We start from the raw sequence: 20,000 nt of genomic DNA, 5'->3' as shown, positions 1-20,000 counted from the left end.
AAGATGCAAGAAGTGTTCAAAGCCAGGAAAGTTATTTTCAGAGTTCTAGTTAAATGTCCTGAGCCCACAAGTGATGTCTACTTATTTGATATTCCATCATTTAGACAGCTGTTCAAGTAATGGATATTTATTCTGCATGAAACAGAGTTCATTAGTAAATTGTATACTTTCTGTGCTTTCTATCAGTAAACCTTTCAATTAATGTCACAGGGAAGTGTCTACCCTCTGAAACATTAAAGATCCCGTTTCTGAATCTTTGTAATCAGACTCTGGTGTTTTGTATAGATATTGTGATAGACCCAGGCCAGTTGGGTACAGCAGAATGGCAGAAGGCAGATATACTGGCCACTGGATTAACAGTTTTCTGTTCCCCGACTAACCAGAGCAGGGACAGCTCGAGGCTAATGAGAACACTTGACTCTAATTAATCTGCAAAGAGTTAGGTGTAGCCATTAAGTTAATGTGACCACCTGACTCTAATTAAGGCCCTGCTGATACTATAAAAAGGGCTCACTCCAGTCAGGCAGAGGAGAGCCAGAGGGAGCCAGAGGAGAGGAAGTGTGGCTGAAGGCCTGGTTACTGAAGACACCCTCAAATCATCGTCAAGGGAGCCCTGAGGTAAGGGTGAAGAAGGGAGAAGCAGGAGAGCTGTGGGGAAGTGGCCCAGGGAAATGTAGCAACTCTGCTGCAGTGAAAGGTTGGCTGCCAACAACTGCTACCATTAGGGTCCTTGGGTCGGAACCCGGAGTAGAGGGCGGGCCCAGGTTCCCCCTAACCCACCACTACAGGAACATCTCCTGGGAGGGGAAGTCAGGCCCCTGTCAGGACAGGAGGCTGAACAGAGACTGTGGGAGTTCTCTCACCAACCTCCCTGCTGGCCTATGATGAAAAAGGGCTCAGTAGACCGTAACCCTGGCCCCAGAGAGAGAAGGGCTATGTGGAGGGTCACAGTGAGCCACTGAGGCTAGCATAAACCGCCTAGAAGCGCAGGACCCACGGGAGCAAGGTCAGAGCTCCGCCACAATATATATAAAAAGAGAGCTCAATTAAACTGAAGGATACTTGAGATGCTTACTATGGATTTAGATATCAATCAAGCAGAGAGACTACATTACAATTCACTTCCAGCAAGCCTGTCAGATGTTAGCAGTTATGGGGGTATTGAATTAAATGGCCCATAAATGGGGTGTTCTTATACAAGAAGCAGTATGAATTGTTAAATGTACTTTAGTCCACAGTCTTCTACTAGAGCCTGTCTGCAAAGGGTGCAGCATGCTAGTTAGAGACAATATGGATTAAACAAAAAAACATGGGTCATCTCCTTAGTTGTTCCTCACAAAGACTCAGTGAGCAACTGGCTTGATTCTGAGCTCCTGATGGAGTGACTAAGGAACTGCAGGTTTGTAAATAACTTTTACCTGAAATATACAGGCCAGGTCACTATGAACTTTGATCCAAAGCATCTTTCATGTGGCTTCCCTATTTCTGCATTGGCCTGAATCATTCTTGAATCAAAGAGAAAACTGAGCATCAATGCTTTCTTCTGGCAATAGTCCTCTGCTTCTCCAAATTCACTAGATCTGTAAGATGTGTTTGTTACAAAAAGTAATAACAGGACACATGAGAGCACTGGATCCATCCCACTCTTCAATTGTCTGAATCTTTAATATGAGCTGACAATAATGAAGAGGAGAGAGAATCTGTAAGAGAGGCTGGAAATGTATCATTTGGACATTCTTCCCTCCATAATTCATTTCCATGTCTTCTACATGTCCCTTTTGGGCACGTATGCTTTCATTTAAACCAAAGTGAGCTAAGAGGTCTTTCTAATAATCCTTTTGTTTTCAGTAAACACCATCAAAGAATAAGCAACATAAAAAAGGAAAATATCATATTAAAAGTTACACTGGCACATGATCCATACAATAATCAACTTTCCAGCACCGTAAAGGCAGCCGACATTTCCCACAAGATTCTCTCCTCTGTATTTTCATATTGAGATACCTCATCATTTCTGATCTTTGAATCCATTAAACAGTTCAGTAATAAGTTTTACTACTCTGTGTTATCTTCCTTGCCACAAATTAAATTGATTCAAATATATATACACACGCGCACACACGTAACCGAAAACATCCCAGATTCCTAGAAAATATGTGTGTGTGTGTATATATATATATATATTTAAACATTATTTTAAGAATCTGGGATGTTCTCAGTTTGAAATGAACAAGGATTCTTGTGCAAACTGTGTGATAACTTGGATAAATTCTATATGCAGGCCTGCTCACATGTTGCTGTGTAAGCGTAAAGGACTGCATTATAATAATTACTATTAAAGTGCGTGTTGTACGTGTGGTAGGCACTGAGTGTCGTCAGCTCTAAATAAAGCCAAGGAGAATTGAGGACACTTTACATCTCCTTACAACCTGTCAGGATGAGACTCAGTGTTTAAGGTATGTCTACGCTAGAGCAGCATACCTCGTAGTTGTACTGTTATAGTGCCACAGCGCAGAAGCTTCTTACATCAGTGAAAGTGATATTTCCGTCAATGTACTTAATACAACCCTGCAAGAGGCAGCAAGAATTCTTCCATCGACATAGTTGCATCTATACTGGGAGTTAGGTTGACCTAAGTATGTCATACAGGGCATGACATTTTTCACAGTCCATTTGCTTTACTAGGTTGGTCTGATTTGAAAGTGTAGATCAGACCTAAGAGTTTGTTTTCACTGTAACTGAGCTTGAATTAGAACACTTGAATTACTCCACCTGAAGTAGCTCAAGTGAGAGTGGAACGAGAGTAAGGACACTGCAAAACAACAGTGGAGCTACATGGCATATTTGGATTAGCAGACTGATTGGATTAGCAAAGTGATTAGATTAGCATTTGATGACTTGTAACTTGAACTGCTGCATCCTCACTGCATTACTAGCTTAACCTACAGCAGCATTCAAGCTTTGCCCCTCCCATCCCTTCCAGGCCAGCCAGCTCTAGTTTGAAGGACCTAGCCAGATTTTAACTTGAGCTAGATGTTTGTGTGTGTGGATGGGAGTTGAGTTAGGGACAAACCTAGAGTTAAAACTCAAGCTAAGAATGTATGCCGTGAAGACAAGTCCTAGAAATATATATATGTGTCACTTCATCTACTGCTGACATGTAGCCACAATACGACATAAATTTTACCCAGGACCAATGACACAACAGTTTAAAGTAACTAAAGCTTATTTTTTAATTAACAATACTTAAGATTACTGGAGCTCAAGTCTGAAAGCGAGTTATTAGAAAGTGGGCCCACAGAACTGAGCAATGACATAGTGAGAGTCATGAGGTTGAAGCACTTTTAAAACAATACGGCTCCTTGGTGATGTAAGAGAAAAAACAAAGTATATCCAGAGCAAAGGACCCTACAGCAAAGACTTGAACAACTTGTCTGATGAAGGGATTCAGTTTTAGAACTAATTTAACCAAACTAGCAAGGCTGTGTTCAGTCGTGCAGTCTGCTAAAATTACAAAACATTTGATAAATAGAGGAAATAAGTCCACCTGGTTAGCGATTTATAAACAGGTATTGCTTGATGTAATCACATTGTTCTCAGATAATCTGCTCGGTATAAAATGAAGATATAGCCTGTGGTTTACACAACTATATATTCAACCTGAGTTATTTAGGGGTGGCATTCACTTCACTAAATGAAATAGGTCAAATCCTGGCCCACTAAAGTCAATGGCATTGACTTCAGTGAAATCACTATTTCATGTTAGTTCTTTGTTTTCTTTTACACAGATTTCTGTGTATAACAAACATCATACATACTTTACTCAATCTAGGTACTCTGGCCTCTTTACCATAGTATGTGATGTAAGCATCAATATAAGGATTATTACTGTTTTGACATGAGCAAATCAAACACTGTACTAAATATGTCAAATAGCATGGATAACAGAGCTATTTCAGGCAACCGAATGTGGTCCAGTTACTATTTCTTCCTGTTTTAATTCACAATGCCAGTTTAAAGAAACATCATATTGCCATTGTTTTCAACTGTTCTTAAAATTTACTTGTCCACTCCATGAACAGAAATTGGTCCAATAAAAGATATCTCACTTACCTTGTCTGCTCTTAAAAATATAGTTACTTTGAATTATATTTAAGTGTAAAGTGTCCTGAAATAGCATATTTTATTAAAAATAAATTGTTAAAAACAGGTTAATGTTAAGTGTGTTTCAGTGGAATCTAGCTAATATCTAACAACAGTTGATAACACTTCCCTTTAAAAAATTCTTCATCTTTTAAAAGCCAAACATTTGGACACTATGAATAGGTTCTCCATGTAAATCCTTCATCATTCACTATCACTGCACTTCACTTCTGCCTATCCAGACTTAATTTTGTTCCTTTGCTCTGTTCTGCAATGGAAATATGCTGCTGGATATACACCGCTACCTCAGTATAACACCACCCGATATAACACGAATTCGGATATAACACGGTAAAGCAGTGCTCCGGGAGGTGGGGGGGGTGTGCACTCCAGTGGATCAAAGCAAGTTCAATATAACACGGTTTTACCTATAACGCAGTAAGATTTTTTGGCTCCCAAGGACAGCATTATATCGAGGTAGAGGTGTATATGATTTTTTATATTGTTTATTAGATGTTTGTATTTGTTTTAAAGAAATACAGTTCCAGGTTACATTAAATTATGTCTGAATTCTATACAAGTTCTAATGTGATGTGTTGGTAGAATAGAAGAATATTTCTTATGAGTGAGTGAACTAGCTGCTGTTAAGCAGCATATGATGTTGTGGACTTGTATAAGCATACAGTACTTAGCCTTGCAAGTTTATATGTATTAATTATATTCTGTACCATATAACACATCTAGATTTTCTTTGTAGAGAGTAAAGGTGTTATATATGTTTAGTGTTCTCGTAAATGAAAAATTTAAATCCCTTGATAGAATTATAATATTATAATCTTCTAGTAATTTGTTACTTTGATCACAGAAAATTTCAGGGACAGCAATGAGGTTGGGTTGGTGACTGATGATTATTTAACAGTGGGATATTTATTGGCTGTTTCTCATAAACATTAATTTCTAGACAGTCTAACATTTGTTTACTTGAAAGGGTGAAGAATTGTTGTTCAGAAACAGTGTTAGCTAGATTGCTTTGTGTACACATGAAAATCGCTCTGTATGGCTGAGACATGTTGTAGCTGCAAATAACAGGAAAATGGGGGAGGGTGGGAGGAGAGACACAAAATATTGTAACCTAACACTTTGAGGCCCACACAGATCTACACAGAGCATTTCTTCCTGACCCAATGCACAGAGCAAGGACTAAGGCTTTCTTCAGACTGGTTCCAAAAATTCAAAAAAAAGAGCAAAAGAAATGTTAGTGAAAGAGTAAACTATCCCTCACTCACGAAGTCTCTTTAAGCAGTACAGAAATACCATCGGTGCTGGAACTTGGGGTGCAGTAGCACTCCCAACACCCCCGGCTTGAAGTGGTAACAACAACCAAATACATGGTTTCCACCTTCAGCATCCCCACTATAAAATTGTTCCAGCACCACTGACCAATACCACCAGTTTCCAGTCCCTCTGGCCTGGACTTGGACAGAGAAAACACTCCTCCTTCCTCTCAAGGCCTTCCCCAAGGTTTCAACTTCTATCCCTGCTTTAATAGGCTCTTACTTGACCCTTTTTCTGCCTATCCTGCTGTGCTGTTTATTTTATTATGAAGCCATTTGTTACACATTTTTGTAATTCTTCCCCATTGGGCCTGTCACCTCTCACCCCTACTCATCCGATAACCTCCCCCGCCTCCAAAAAAGCCTTAACAGTCTCAGCAAGACAGAGGGAAACAAAACAAATGGAGAGTCTGTAGGCCAAGCCAGTCAGGAAAATGTTTACAATTTGAAAGACGGGTATATTTGCAAAACACTATTCCTATTCTGATATTTGGTAATATTCTGGGGTGGGGATGGGGGGGGAAAACGAAATCTACTCTGGAATGAGAGGCTGCCCAAAATATGGCAGGGGGAATCAATTTATTTTGGGGGAAGATACAAAGAGAATGAAAAATTAGACTTATAAGAAGATGAAAGCTCCAACGTCATCTTAGGCTCTGCTACCACCGCTCCATAATAAATTATAGATGCATTTTATTGTTGTCAGAGGCATTAACAGACCCTCCTTGAGTTACATGCAGTTATTTCTGTCTGGCCTGAAAACCCCAGGTAGGACTAGCATAAGATGTTCCCTCTCTAGGGCTGCACCAAGGAAGAACCCCCAGCTTCCTCTAATTAGGATCTAAAATAAGAATATCCTCAAATATTTGGATATATGCCCATACTACTACTGACCATAATTAATCAGGGTTGAGTCCCTATGTGGTTACCTTGGTAACCACAGATTTCATGATTGCTCCTGTTTAAAAAACAACAACATATCCATAAATTTTCCCACTAAAGAATTTTTGCAAGTTGAAGGGTGGGTTGATAGGATGTTAACTGGGAGTTAATTAGAGTTGTCAGAATATTGTCAAAAACAACAACAAAAATGGCTTTTCGACCAAAACAATTTTTCGTATATGTGGGAAATTTTCATTTTGATTGAATCTCTCTCATCTTAAGACAAACCCCTACCCCCAAACTGCAAATGGTTCAGTTTCATAGCATTTCCCAACCAGCTATAGTTGTTAACGCTTGAGGCAGCTGTTGAGCATTGAATGCTGTGCCACTGGACTTAATTGGAGGCCAATAGAGAGCAGGAACTCATCAACTGCTCTCTGTTGGACTTTCACTGACAGATTTAATTCCTTTAGGGTTGAAAGTCTTCTCTACAGGCTTTGGTTTATAAAGCACGGTTCCAATAAAGCAACTCTTATCTTCAAAAGTTATAAAAATGTACTAAAAATTGGGAGAATAAACTTTGAGTACAAAATAATGCCTCTAACTTTTGACTTTTCTAAACTATATTGCCATGACTTCTGCCCTTTTCACCAAAAACACCTCCATGACACTTCCTAAAACCTCCCATGTCAAAACAATAGGCCTGCTCATAGACCCATAAATAAAGTGCTAATATACTGGGGGTACTTTAAGAGCAGAAGATATTTCTCTCCAGAGGAAAATCCCCCAAACCTCATATTCTGATAGGCACCTCATCAGAATGAATTAGAATTAAAGCTGGTGAAGATAATCTGATGGGTAAAACATCAGATAAAATTAGATTAAAAGATGGTGAAAAGCCCAACAGCAAGAAGTCTCCCTTGTGACCCAGCCAAAGTAACACTTGGATAAATAGAGACTAACAAGGCAAACAATTCCTTCACAAAAGACGTTCAGAAGTGCCTTCTACGATACTTAAAGTTGAAAATTAAAAATGTCCCAGATGTTTGCATGCAGTTCATTTCAGCAAATGCTACAATGTGCAAAGATTTTAAACAAAACCCCTCTTCACATGTTTCAGCAAATCTACATTTCTTCAGAACAACATGGGCTTGAATTGCCCTTCAGGTTTGTGGTTGTTTCTCATAAGACTTCCTGAATACACAAGACCATATGTTATCATCTGCTTCACAATGGAGGTCCATGAAAAAATGTCGCAAGTGAGGCATTTCCAATATGGAGAACATCACCTGGGAGGAATGTCCTCAGAGTTGGCTGATGCTGTGTGGAAAATATGAATTTATGTACAGGTTGGCAGCCTTTGTGAGTGCTTAGTGGATGACTTCAGAATTGACAGGGGGAGGTCTGAACAGACATGAGAAGATCCACCAGCAAGAGAGCATGTTACATCATATCATTCCCTCTAAAACTAGCATATAACATGGCAAAGTATCTGGCAGAATTTACAGCTCTGTTTAGCAGTAGTGATTCCCAGGCTGCTCCCTATACACACAGGGAAACAATGAATAACTACAGCCAGTTTGCGTACACCCCAGGAACATGAAACAATTAATCAAGATCAACATTTGTGAGTAGTTCTGATCTGCTCTGGCCATGTGGTGCATACTCCTTGAAGGATGGCCTCTGCTGTAGCTACAGAGTAACAGTGCCAAATGGTTTGCCATGCTCTGATGCCAACAGAAAAGTATAATAAAATATCTTACACAGGCCCAGTCAGACAAGATGTGTGAAACAAGCATGAAATCTGTGAGCTCAGTATTGCATGTACTGCAGTAAGCGCTTGGTAACAAAGTGGGCTCTTAATCAAATGCTTTACCTCATCCACAAAATGCCACATTAGTTGAAGGCTGGCAAGAATATCCTACCGTTTCAGAGGCATATCACTGCCTCTTGCAAAGGAGCTGGAACAAAGATATGCTCCTTGTACTGTGGCAGATACACCATTTTTTCTCCAATAGCATTTTTAAAAAACCACACACACGTCCACTAACATAGGTTCTGCTACACAGTTCTGGCATACTTAGGCAGCTAGCACTTTTGTTTGTTTTTTAACCATACACAAGGGTACTGTATGGCCCACGGAAATTAATTTAATTTCTTGAACAAGCTTCTCTCACTTTCCAGCATTTTTGTTAAAACAGGTATCATCACAAATTACAGTGATATAATCATACTGATTCCTTCAATAGGCCTAATAATCATACACTTTGACCAGTAAGGGCAATATTCTCAGCTAGTATAAATCTGCATAATGCCATCAACTATGCTGATTTATACCCGTTCTGGCCTCCAGGTTCACTGACTTCTGTGTGCAGGTTCCAGGCAGATGCAAGAGTCTATTCTGAGTGTAGAATACGGGACTAAAGCATGTACAGATTTTATATTTGCTCAACTTTCTTCCTTATCATGTGCTCTTTCATTAGAATTTTACAGACATTAGTACAAGACATGCATGAACCATTACATGGTGAAACCAGTCTTGTAACAGCTTTGGTTACACAAGAAAGTGCATGTGTTACTATACTCACCATTCCATGATTCAGCCAAGATGGTATAAAATTATCAAGAAGCTTTGGGTAAACCACTTCTCTGTCATAAATATAGAGGCTCCAAAACATTGTCACAACAAACTGAGGAGGGAAAGAAAAGACAATTTAAAAAATGCTTATGGTCAATTATCTGATTTCACTGCCCTTTCTCATTTTAGTTATCCATATCTCTACATCTATCTAAAGATCTACAGACAGACAGACAGACATTATTGCTTATAAACCCAGTCTTCCTTTTTAATCAGTGTGGTCTAGAGTATTCTTTACATTGTCAAAAGTTTAGATTTTTCTTTTCTGTTTTTGACATTTAGTCTGGAAAAATAACATTTAGTTGCATAGTTGAGGCCAAGTTACAATTGAGTACTATATTTTAGTAGTAGATGTGGTATATTAATAATGGTTTACTGCTAACAGCACAGAAAACTGTGTGAAATCTGACAATATACAGCATATATCAACATAAGGAGTATTAAGTCTCCGTCCATATGGGGTGTAATTCAGCCTTGAATAGAAGGCCACCACTTTTATGTCCCAATTTGGCAACCAAATACATTAACCAAAAAATAAATCTAACTCTTGAAGCGTTATTCACAGAATTTATGCACAGAGGTCCAAAAGAAAAAAAAAAAAGTTTCCAACATCCTACTTACTTGTCCATATGAAACTCATCTTGGCTCTTGTCAAAGAGACAAATTACTAGATGCCCAAAAAGTGAGCATTCATTCTCCCCTCTCTCTCTCTAACCTGAGGAGGGAAGAATGAGTTGGAATAAAATAAAAACTCGCCTAAACCTTTAGCTAACGCTTGCACAAAACCTTTTAACTTCTTTTGAAGTTCAAAAAAGCTGAGAATTTCTTTCCATAATATTTTTTATTTTGACCCACCTCTGCATTTTCTCTTTCTGTCCACGACTATGGAAGTAGAAATACTGAAAGGCTTTTCTCATAATATTTTTATCCTAACTGAAAGCATTAAGTATTAGAAGTCTGGAACTGCTAAATTTTTTTGAGGTTTGCTCACCATTAATTTAGCTCCATTTTCTTTTTCTATTATTTAACAGTGCTGCCCCTAATTCAGACTGTTCGGAACATGCCACTGTCAGCCATGGAGACTTCACTGTTGGCTCACACCACAAAAGTAGGTTATGCTTCCATCGAAACTTTATCTATATTATGAACATCTTAAGGTCTCCTTGCTTTTAAAATTTGTATTGTCCCTTCCTGAAAATACAGTCTAAGTAAAAATGATATAAAAATATTAGTGTTAGCTTAACTTAATAAAACCCTGAATGTTGGAAAGAAAACATAGCACTAAATTCTTTGTACATACACTATTTTCTTTTTAATTTGAGTTCAGTTCAAACCATGTTCACAGTCCTGTAGGGATAAAAGGCTATCACTTGCTACAGAAAAAAATGACAACAGATACAGGAATCTTTCGCTAGTAAATTTCAGGAGAGATGAGAGGATCTCTGTGCAGAAGAGATTAGACCAAATTTAGCCCTACAGCAAGCAGGTGCAGCTCTCACTGAATTCAATGGGAATGTGCCCAATTGTGCTGGGTGAGGAATGGTTTTTGGGGAATAAGGAGTGGGAACAAGGACTGGGGGGTTTGTGGGGGCAAGGGTGTTTCAAGGTCAGCAAATTATCAGTGGATGTGAATGGGATGAGCATAATTCACTTCATATGCTTCTAGCTTTGAAAAGTTAGAATGTAGGTTACAGATTACCAGTGGCACCTCGTCCTAACCACAGATATGTACACTTAAGGAAGACAGACATTTGGATGATCTAGACTGGTAAATTGTTCTCTCACTGCACATACAATATACAGTTTCTTGGCTTCCAACACACTTTCCCATCTGTTATGATTGCTTTCGGTGCTCAAAATAAGTTTGGACCCTTCAACTTGTGCGCAGACGCCAGGAAAAAAATAGGTTATAATGGACAGTCTACAAAATACTGAAAGTGTAAAGTGCTCTTTAAGAAGTCTCTCCTCTGTGCCAGTGTTGGTATTGGCATCACAGAGCTTTCTACACACCTAGTGACACTTAACTGCCAAAATATGAACAGTTGAACAATAGGAAATAAGGCAAAGTTTCCCAATTCTTTTGACTTCCTTGAAGTCATGTTGTATTGCAGTGGGTCACAGCGAATATATTAAGAACAACTGGAATATCAAAACACATGTAGCACGAAAACCAGGCTCAAAAGCACTCTGTATGGAGAAAATCCCACATCAAGCAGTGGCACCAAGGGTAAAGACGAAACATATTAGAATGAATCCAGCTAAACTGGCAAACACTTGGGTCTGGCATTTTTTCATGGGGCAAAGTAAAATGATAGGAAAACGACGTAAAGGTAAGAAAAGAGAGGAGGGACCATCTGTTTGTTAACCAAAGTCAGCCAATGGACAGAATTAGATCAACATAGCTGGTTGCAACCATCTGGAGCTACAGACGGTAAATGCTGCTTAGCAAAGCACCACTACAGGCAGACACAAGGAAAGACACAAAAAAAATAAAATATTACAGTTCTAATGTAAATCAACACAGAGAAGGACATTCAGACTCAGGGCTGCCACACTGACCTAAGTCTCTTTAATTGGAGGAATACTTCTCACATTGGTTGGTCAATGTCTCTAAGTGGTTGACCCCAACTTTTTTTTTCATGAATTAATATGGACAACAAAAAAATCTCATTTCTAGGACATTTTACATAGCTTCCTAGCCACCCTAGTGTCTTGCTTTGATTAATAAGCAATTGTTTGATAGCTCTAAATAGGTTTAAAATTCTCTTTAATATCAGAGAGTGTTTATATCGGTATTAGTGTAATTTAATTTGGGCTACACTCAGCTAGGTTTCATGTGGCTGTTCAGTGAGGGGGAAGGGGACATGAGCTCCCCATTTACATGTATTGCAACCCCTGCTCAACTGGGGCAGCACAGCCAGTGATACTGACTCACTTCTCCCCTCTCTCCCACTAAGGAACAATTCACTGGAATGGGGAAAGGAGGGACAGGGAGCAGGTGGAGCCATGGCTCGCCCCTGCTTATATACTGGCCAGCACAGTGGGCTGGCCACGCATGGGGGACGCGAGAGTTTGAGGCATAGCAGTTTGTATGCTCTCTTGTATAGCTGAGGCAGAATGGCACAAACCTCAGAAACCTCCTTCACTTTCCCTGCTGGGGATACCCCTGGCATGGGACCCCAGTAGGCAAAGAGCCATTGGAACTTGCTTCAACACCTCCCTCCTTGCAGCTCCTTGCACAGGGAATATCTCAGGAGCCAGGAGGGGCAGGATGGGAGTGGGAAGAAGCAGTGTCTAGACCACCATGCACTTCAGCAATCCTCAGCTTCCATGTTATTCCTAGGATACTAAGGCCAACTGGTGCAAATCAGAGCTACCCCCAAATTTCTCTGCCTCAAGGTTGTAGCAAAGAGCCAGGCAGCTATAATCAGCTCCCTGGGATGCTCTCTCCCTTTCCCCAACTCCGCTGCACAAAGCAGATGCTAACATTGCAGAGAATCTGCATCTATGAGGGTGTCACTGTCACAGTTCAGAGCAATTGCACCTGTATTCCCTCTCTGTGGGCCAGCAAGGGCAACTACACTCTAGGCTTCCAGTTCCTCTGCCACCACCTCTCTTGGACAGAGACCCAACTCTCTCTTCATCTTGACCAGTTTTTTTTTTCTTCAGACTGCACAGTTTCCTAGCTATACTGTGAGTTCCCCAACAATTCAGACTGCCTAAGCAGGTCTTCTTTTCTTTCTCCTCAGAGATTATAAACAGTATAATTCCCTGAAGCTGTAAGTTATCACAGAGTCCTTTCTAAACAAATACATTTATTCTTAAAGAAAGAGCATTACAGAGAAAACATATTTAAAACAAGAAGAGAACCTAAACAGATGCTAATGAGCTTACCAGACCACGCCCAACTCCAACAAGGGTTCTGGCAGGTGATCAGCCCTTCAAACCCCACAAAGGGGGTTTTCTGTGGTTACAAGTTCATAACAGCTGTTAACTCTGACATCCCCATGAATCTTAGAGTCTCTCCTTTATGCAACTCAGGGCTCTGATCTTTAGATTCTGGTAACAGGTAATCAGCAGACAATGGGTTTCCCCATAGGTAGGGTGACCAGATGTCCCATGTTTAAAGGGACAGTCCCGTTTTTTGGGACTTTTTCTTATATAGGAGCCTATTACCCCCCATCCCATCTCTTTTTTCACAGTTGCTATCTGGTAACCCTACTCTACCCCTTCAAATGATTGGGTCTGGAGGTGGGATTTTACTTCCTTCCAAGTATTTCTGAGGAAATCCACTCAGCTTTGTTTGTCGCAAAGGTTCCTTCTTGTCTGACACATTGTTTAAAATGGGCCTTTGAAGCTCCACACATTGGTCACATCTTCCCCCCCTCCAAAGTGAAGTTACATATAATCCCACAATGATATGTACACTTTGCATTTTTAATACAATGGACTGCAAAGCTACTTAAACTTAATTCAGTAAGACTTCTCAGTGATATTGCAGGAAATTGGCATATTTGTCACAGTCACATGGCTGCATTTTAGCCTGTGCTCCTTAAGCTTCCTGCCGACTTGAGTCTGCCACCTATTTTTGCGCAACAGTAAGAGATTACTTGTGGAGAAAGGAGCTGAACCACATGAGTAAGAATGGCAAAATCATGGCCTATGTTAATTCCTTCTCTCCCCTTCTGCAGACAATACCACTCGGATAGTCAGTAGAAAGTTAAACAGCACATAAAATCCACAAGAAGGACCCTTCTTTGCTACTCATTGTATTCTATGTACACTCTAGACAAGTGGGCACTTCAGTTTTTCAGGTGGGCCTTGGGTTCTCTTTGAGGAGTAACTGATTTGTAATATGCAACTCAATATCACTAAACAATACACAGCAGCAGCAAAAGTGTTACTAAGGCCCAAGAAACAATTTTCTTCTTCCACTTCAGAAAAAAACATCAATCAATTTCCCCCTCAGCTTTAAAGCTTCAGAAAGTAACACAGAAAGAACACAAAATACTACTGAGGGGGAAATTTTAAAGCATGAATCAGGAAACTTATTTCTGCTTTTGAGTCACCAAGGGCATTAGCAAAACAAAAGAAATTGAAGCAAAGAAACTGACAGAGGGAGGTCAAAACTGTGTAATTTGCTGTTTATGTGCACATAACCAAAGAAACTACCATATAAATGAATAATAAACACAACAGAATTTTTTTTACTGTGTAGTTTTGATTCTGAATAACCTGTACAATTAAGTTCCACTCACTTCCTGGGTGATTTCTAGGGAAAACTGGATGCTTTATCTGTTCCGCATGGACAAAAAGACCCTCTGGTGCTTTTTGCAAGAATAAAGATTTTCTCCTGTAACCTTGGGCAAAATTTCTTCTCCACACATTGTTGTGCAGTTTGATGTAAGCTTTTTGGCTATCTCTCTGAGGTGGCTGTAGTAAAGTGGTGCTATATGTGTATGGTTTGTGAGGATCTTTGGGATCCTTCAGGACAAAAGGCACTATATAGATGTGAAATTTCATTATGGCAATCCCCAGCTGATGTAAACTAGCATAGCATTGACTTCCATGGAGCTACACCTATTTACACCAGTTAACACTCAACCCAAACACATTTGATAAAGGCCTATCAAGAAAGTCATGATGGGCAGGAACTGAGGAATTGGGAAGTCAGTGGGCCAGCCACCTCCTGTTTGCCCCCTCATGGCCCAGGGTCACACTACAGGCAGCCTACCTCAGTTTCTCCTCTTGGACAGTTCAAATAAAACTTTACTTCAGGCATTTTCTTGGTCCTAAATACCCCTCCTTAGAGTCTGGGTTTATAAATTGCAATAAACACAAAATCTCAAATAAAGTCCATTTATAAGTCCACATAACACAAGGTTTCTCTTACTCCTCCTAGGTCTTCCTGCCTGAGGCCTTTGCAATCTCTCCCCTGCTTAGACTGGATCTTTGCCAGATGTCTTTGCCTGGGGCAAAGCCCTCCTGTCAGGGTTTTCCCTGTAGGAGCCTTTCCTCATTCTCTGCAAACGCTGTCATAGCTTTTTGAGCTTTCCCACTTCACTGCAGCCTCCCACTGCTTTTTATATGGAACTTCCTGATCCAACCCAGGTGTCTCTGTTTAGTAATCCGGGTCAGCTAGTTCCAGGCCCTTCAGCCAATAAGGGGTAAGCCATCCTGTTACAGGAAGGAATTTCCTACACAGGATAGAACTGCAAAATTAGAGTTTTAAGTTTACATCTGGAGCATTTGGCATTGGCCACTCCTGATGGCAAAATATCATACTAGGACATTGGTCTGTTCCAGTGCGGCAATTCTTGTCATTTATAGGCTATTGGGAGGGAGGAGGGAGGAGTTAGATGGGGACATCTGGTAAATATCTGCAGTAATTTTCTTAGACTTAGAAGACAGGGGAAGGGGATTTAAAACATCCAGAAGACCTACAGATCTCTTCCATGGATGGCTTCTAAGACAGAATGACTACTAGTTAGGTTTGTGCAGGAGTGAACTTTTCAGTGTTCTCCAGCAAATACTCAATAAGTTAATTGTGTGTATGGCTAAAATATATATTTTTTAAAAGCCAGCTATAGCATACCCAAAGATAAATGATAAATCTTTGAAAGTTTGCCTACAATTATTGAAATGGGAATGACTAGGGAAAAGGGTATTTTTATATACACAGGAAGAGGCAAAGCTCTTGAAAATATAAAAGCACGATTTTAATCATCTATAAATGCCTATTCACCTCCTCCTTTTACTACATGAATTACAAGAAACACAATGATATTGCCATATACAGTTTACATAAAACACTGAATTAGACATAAAAACTTGGCAGACTTTGGGATCTGTGACAAACAAACAGAAAACAAGAGGGATAAACTAAAAACATTGGTACAGATTCTGCCACACTTATGCCCTTATTCGCTTCGAGATGCATTCATATTCTCACGAAGGCTACTTCACACTGCTCTAGCAGTGTAATTTACTGCCTCTTTATACTGCTAGGTTGGTGAAAAATGAATTTAGCATAAATAGGAATGAGGTCTTTTGAGCAATACTTTAGTGTGCAAACAGTACCGTTAATTTAATGGATCAGGTTCCTATACTCTTATTCACATTGAATACTACCATAAGGTACTACTTAACTGGAGTAAACGTATCAGAATGTTGTCCAATGAGACTATTCATGAAATAAACTGCTACCCACCATGAGTAAGAACGGCAAAATTGGGCCATTATTTTCTGGTTTCATTAAATAAAAACAGAAAATCCATCACTAAAAGTCCTATTAAAAAGGACAACAAGGCAGTCAGTGGTGGTTATTGGTTCCATCTAACAAGCTCGTGTGTATTTTTTTTTGATGCTCCTAAAACAGCTCCTGTTTCATTTGAGCAGCTAGAGAAATAAAGAACAAAACACAAAAGAGGCAAGGTTTTGCATATCTTCTGGCCATTGTTTCCATTGCTGCTGTTGTGGTGTTTTACTTGGGGGTGGGGTGGGGGCACGTTGGGTTTATTTTTTGTGGGGAGTGAGGAGGATGCTAACCAGGCTACCCAGATGGCTTAACTGTGATATTTATTAGGAGGCACTATAAATAAAAAGTGTTTTGTTAGGGTTTTTTCCCCCTACACACATCATTGTTTGACCTGGGAGTGAAAAGCTGCTTTCTTGTCTATTTTTCAGAACAATCCATTTTGAAGACTTTAGAAAGCTGGAAATGGAGAGCCAATTATTTAGAATAATTCTTAGAACTGCAGTTATTGCACTTAAACTTTCCAATTCTATCTTGAATAACTTACCCCAATATATGAATTATTCCATATAAAGAGGACAGAATAATGCAAAATATTTATGTAACATTAATTTAGATGTGTAAGGCAACTGATAAGTTTTTAAGCATGACCACTCTGGTTTCAATCAGAAACCTAATTAGCATTTTATTCACATCTGTTTAATTTTCTATTTTGGGATTCCCACATGCCTCTCATATAAACCCTGTAGAGAGTTGTTTGGGCGCTTGTCAAGGAAACCTGCTTTCCAACACTGCTTTCTGTAAGGAGGAAGCTGTTGAGAGAATAGGGGAAGTTAGGGAATTTTAATTTTTCTCTGTAGACACTCTGTTGTATAACAATTTCTCTACAGCCTCTGACATATAAAGACCTCATTGCATATTTTCTTATATATATATATATATGTTGGCAGAAAAATACTGGCATTAGACTTACGCTACTTGTGGGCACACCCTTAAGCACACTGCATAGTATCTTATTCTACAAGTAGCCCCACTCAAGTGAATGTGCCAGAATCTGCCTCCCTATATTTTGCCATCCCTCTCCCTACTGGTTAACACCACTGTGAGTAGTAACTGATGAACAGGAGAAAGAGTCGGGTTTTAGGAGGGACCCTGGACTGGTGAGGGACCAGACATTCAGAACAGTAAAGTCTGAGGCTGGCTGCTGAGGCCACTGTTACATTCAGAGGTTCTACTATTTGTCTCCCAGCAGCCAGGACAGAAAGGAACAAAATCTTTTTAGGCTTTCTTTATACAAAATTAAAAGCAAAAAATGCAGCAAAGACATTTTGTTCCCTATCTAGAGGTCACTTTTAGGGGAAAAAAAGACTTTTTACAATATAATTAGCTAGTTATTTTCTCGTTTTCCTTTGACAATACACAAAATGTGTGTGTGTGTTTTAACCCTTAAGAAACTAGCTAGTTCCCATGTGTAAAGTGTATCCCCTAGGAACTGGTTAATTTAGAAAATGCTCATTTGTACATCTCATTTAGAGAGTGCTGACAATACTTGCTAGCTCCTCTTTCACAGATGGCAAAACAAGTAACTCCTGAAAGAAAAAAATAGATATAACTCAGAATGCTTAGAAACTGCTGCTATTGCCAACAGAAGTTGTAGCTAATGTCTTCACAGGAGGCCTCAAATGGTATTAAAAAGTTTCAGGGCTGGGAAGATGAGAGGAGGTACTGAAGTAGTACACAAAAGCCAGCAGAGTTTTAAAACAGAGGAGAGAGAAACACAGTATCACAAGTGGCATTCTGGATACTGAATAGCTGGTGAGAGAGCCAGAAAAAGCAGGAGAATGTGTCTCTTGATGTGCGTAAAAGCTTATATTGTGGGGTTTTTTCCCAAAAAGAATGTTGTGCTGTTCTTAAGGGGTTCTCTTTTCTAGTAACAACCGTAGGAAAAGCATCTGTTATCAGTCACAGTCACAACTACTACATAACTCCCAATATTCCTCAAAATATAGTTGTAAAAAATATTTTGCAAGCCTGTTTATTTCCAGATATTTTTAAAAAATACGTTAATTATTATTGTATGTTTCTTATGTGATAGAAGAAAAATTGCAGCAGTTAACCCAGTATAAATAGCAGCAGTTACCCTTAGCAGTGGCTAGTAAGTAAAGTAATTTAAGGCTACCAACTGGGTGTTTTGGGAAGGGAATACCTGCACAATGCTGTACACGTGTTTTATCTTTTATAACCTTGCACAAGCATTGCGTATTTCTTCATGGACTGGATTCTAAAATATCACACCAAGGATTTTAACAACGCCAGCCGAAGTATATAAAATTCGATATTTTAAATTAGTGCATTAACTGTAAAGTTACAATAGATGCCTAGTTGTTATACACAGTGTCAACAATGAGACCTCATACTGTTAGCTAGAAGCTCCATCAATACAAGGAGAAGAGTGGTTCACAAGGTTGCAACTAGAACTGGCAAACTTTCATAATGAAACAAAAAATGAGGCATAGTTTCCAGTTTCATGACAGCCTGTATTTATTATAAGATTCACAAACCTTTTGCTAACCTGATCCAAGTTTTGGACAAACCTGGGCCAAATTGTAGTTTTGGGTGGAAAGCACTGGCAATCTGAGTTTTGTCACGCTTAAAGTGCCCAGTCCTGCTCCACCGTAGTCAATGGCAAAAGCCCCATTGATTTCAGTGCAGTAAAAGAGCAGTTTTACTCTGAAAAGTACTCATAAATGCCTTCTTACTGTGCTCCCTCTTAGGAACTTGTGCATCTTAATGACAAAAACATGTTTTTACTCCTCTTAGCTCTGAAGAGCCAACAAGGCTAACAGGGAAAGCGCTAGATCAGGGGTCGGCAACCTTTCAGAAGTGGTGTGCAGAGTCTTCATTTATTCACTCTAATTTAAGGTTTTGCGTGCCAGTAATACATTTTAACGTTTTTAGAAGGTCTCTTTCTATATGTCTATATTATATAACTAAACTATTGTATATAAAGTAAATAAGGTTTTTAAAATGTGTAAGAAGCTTCATTTAAAATTAAATTAAAATGCAGAGCCCCCCGGACCAGTGGCCAGGACCCAGGCAGTGTGAGTGCCACTGAAAATCAGCTCATGTGCCGCCTTCGGCACATGTGCCATAGGTTGCCTACCCCTGCGCTAGATTCTATTATCTTTTGCATCATCAACAGAATTGCTTAGCAAACTCCAGTCAGTTACACTTGTGCAAACCCATGGAGGGCAGAACTTCTATCACTGATGACGATGTGTGATACAGAAAGAATCCAGCTTGACTCCCAAACAGTCTACATGCCAACCCACTTCATACTTGCAAAGGCTTACAGGATCAAGACCCTAATGCAGAGATGGGCAAACTTTTTGGCCTGAGGGCCGCATTGGGGATTAGAAATTGTATGATGGGCCATGAATACTCACAAAATTGGGGTTGGGGTATGTGTGTGGGGTGCTGGCTCTGAGGTAGAGCTGGGGATGAGGAGTTTGAAGTTGGAGGGTACCCCGGGCTGGGACTGAGGGGTTTGGAGAGTGGGAGGGGGATCGGGGCTGGGGTAGGGGGTTGGGGTGCAGGGAGAGGCTCAGGGGTGCAGGCTCTGAGTGGCACAGGCTCTGAGTGGCGCTTACCTCAATCAGCTCCCGGAAGCAGTGGCATGCCCCTTCTCCATTCCTATGTGCAGAGCAGCCCCTGACCCTCCGAGCGGGGCCATGCGGCTGCTTCCAGG

General features: G+C 39.9%; 1 protein-coding gene across 8 annotated transcripts in view; it reads right to left on the bottom strand.

The window, feature by feature from the left end:
• The window catches only part of AIG1 (androgen induced 1), a 195,291-nt gene that overhangs the window by 111,761 nt on the left and 63,530 nt on the right, over window positions 1-20,000 (bottom strand). For 7 of the 8 annotated variants that reach the window (XR_004375661.2, XM_032794954.2, XM_032794936.2 and 4 more), the window contains one exon: window positions 8,948-9,049. Coding sequence is in view for 7 of the 8 variants with exons in the window: in XM_032794954.2 (XP_032650845.1) it covers window positions 8,948-9,049 (102 nt within the window). In the remaining variant the exon portion in view is untranslated. Of the gene's footprint in view, window positions 1-7,559; window positions 7,680-8,947; window positions 9,050-20,000 lie in introns of those variants that run through there. The other variant, XM_032794912.2, reaches the window with a different exon arrangement.

This window comes from Chelonoidis abingdonii, chromosome 3 (assembly GCF_003597395.2).
Source record: "Chelonoidis abingdonii isolate Lonesome George chromosome 3, CheloAbing_2.0, whole genome shotgun sequence".
In the NCBI taxonomy this organism is placed as follows: Eukaryota; Metazoa; Chordata; order Testudines; family Testudinidae; genus Chelonoidis; species Chelonoidis abingdonii.
The sequence above is the reverse complement of the archived record's forward strand: the minus strand, read 5'-3'. Positions and strand labels throughout refer to the sequence as shown.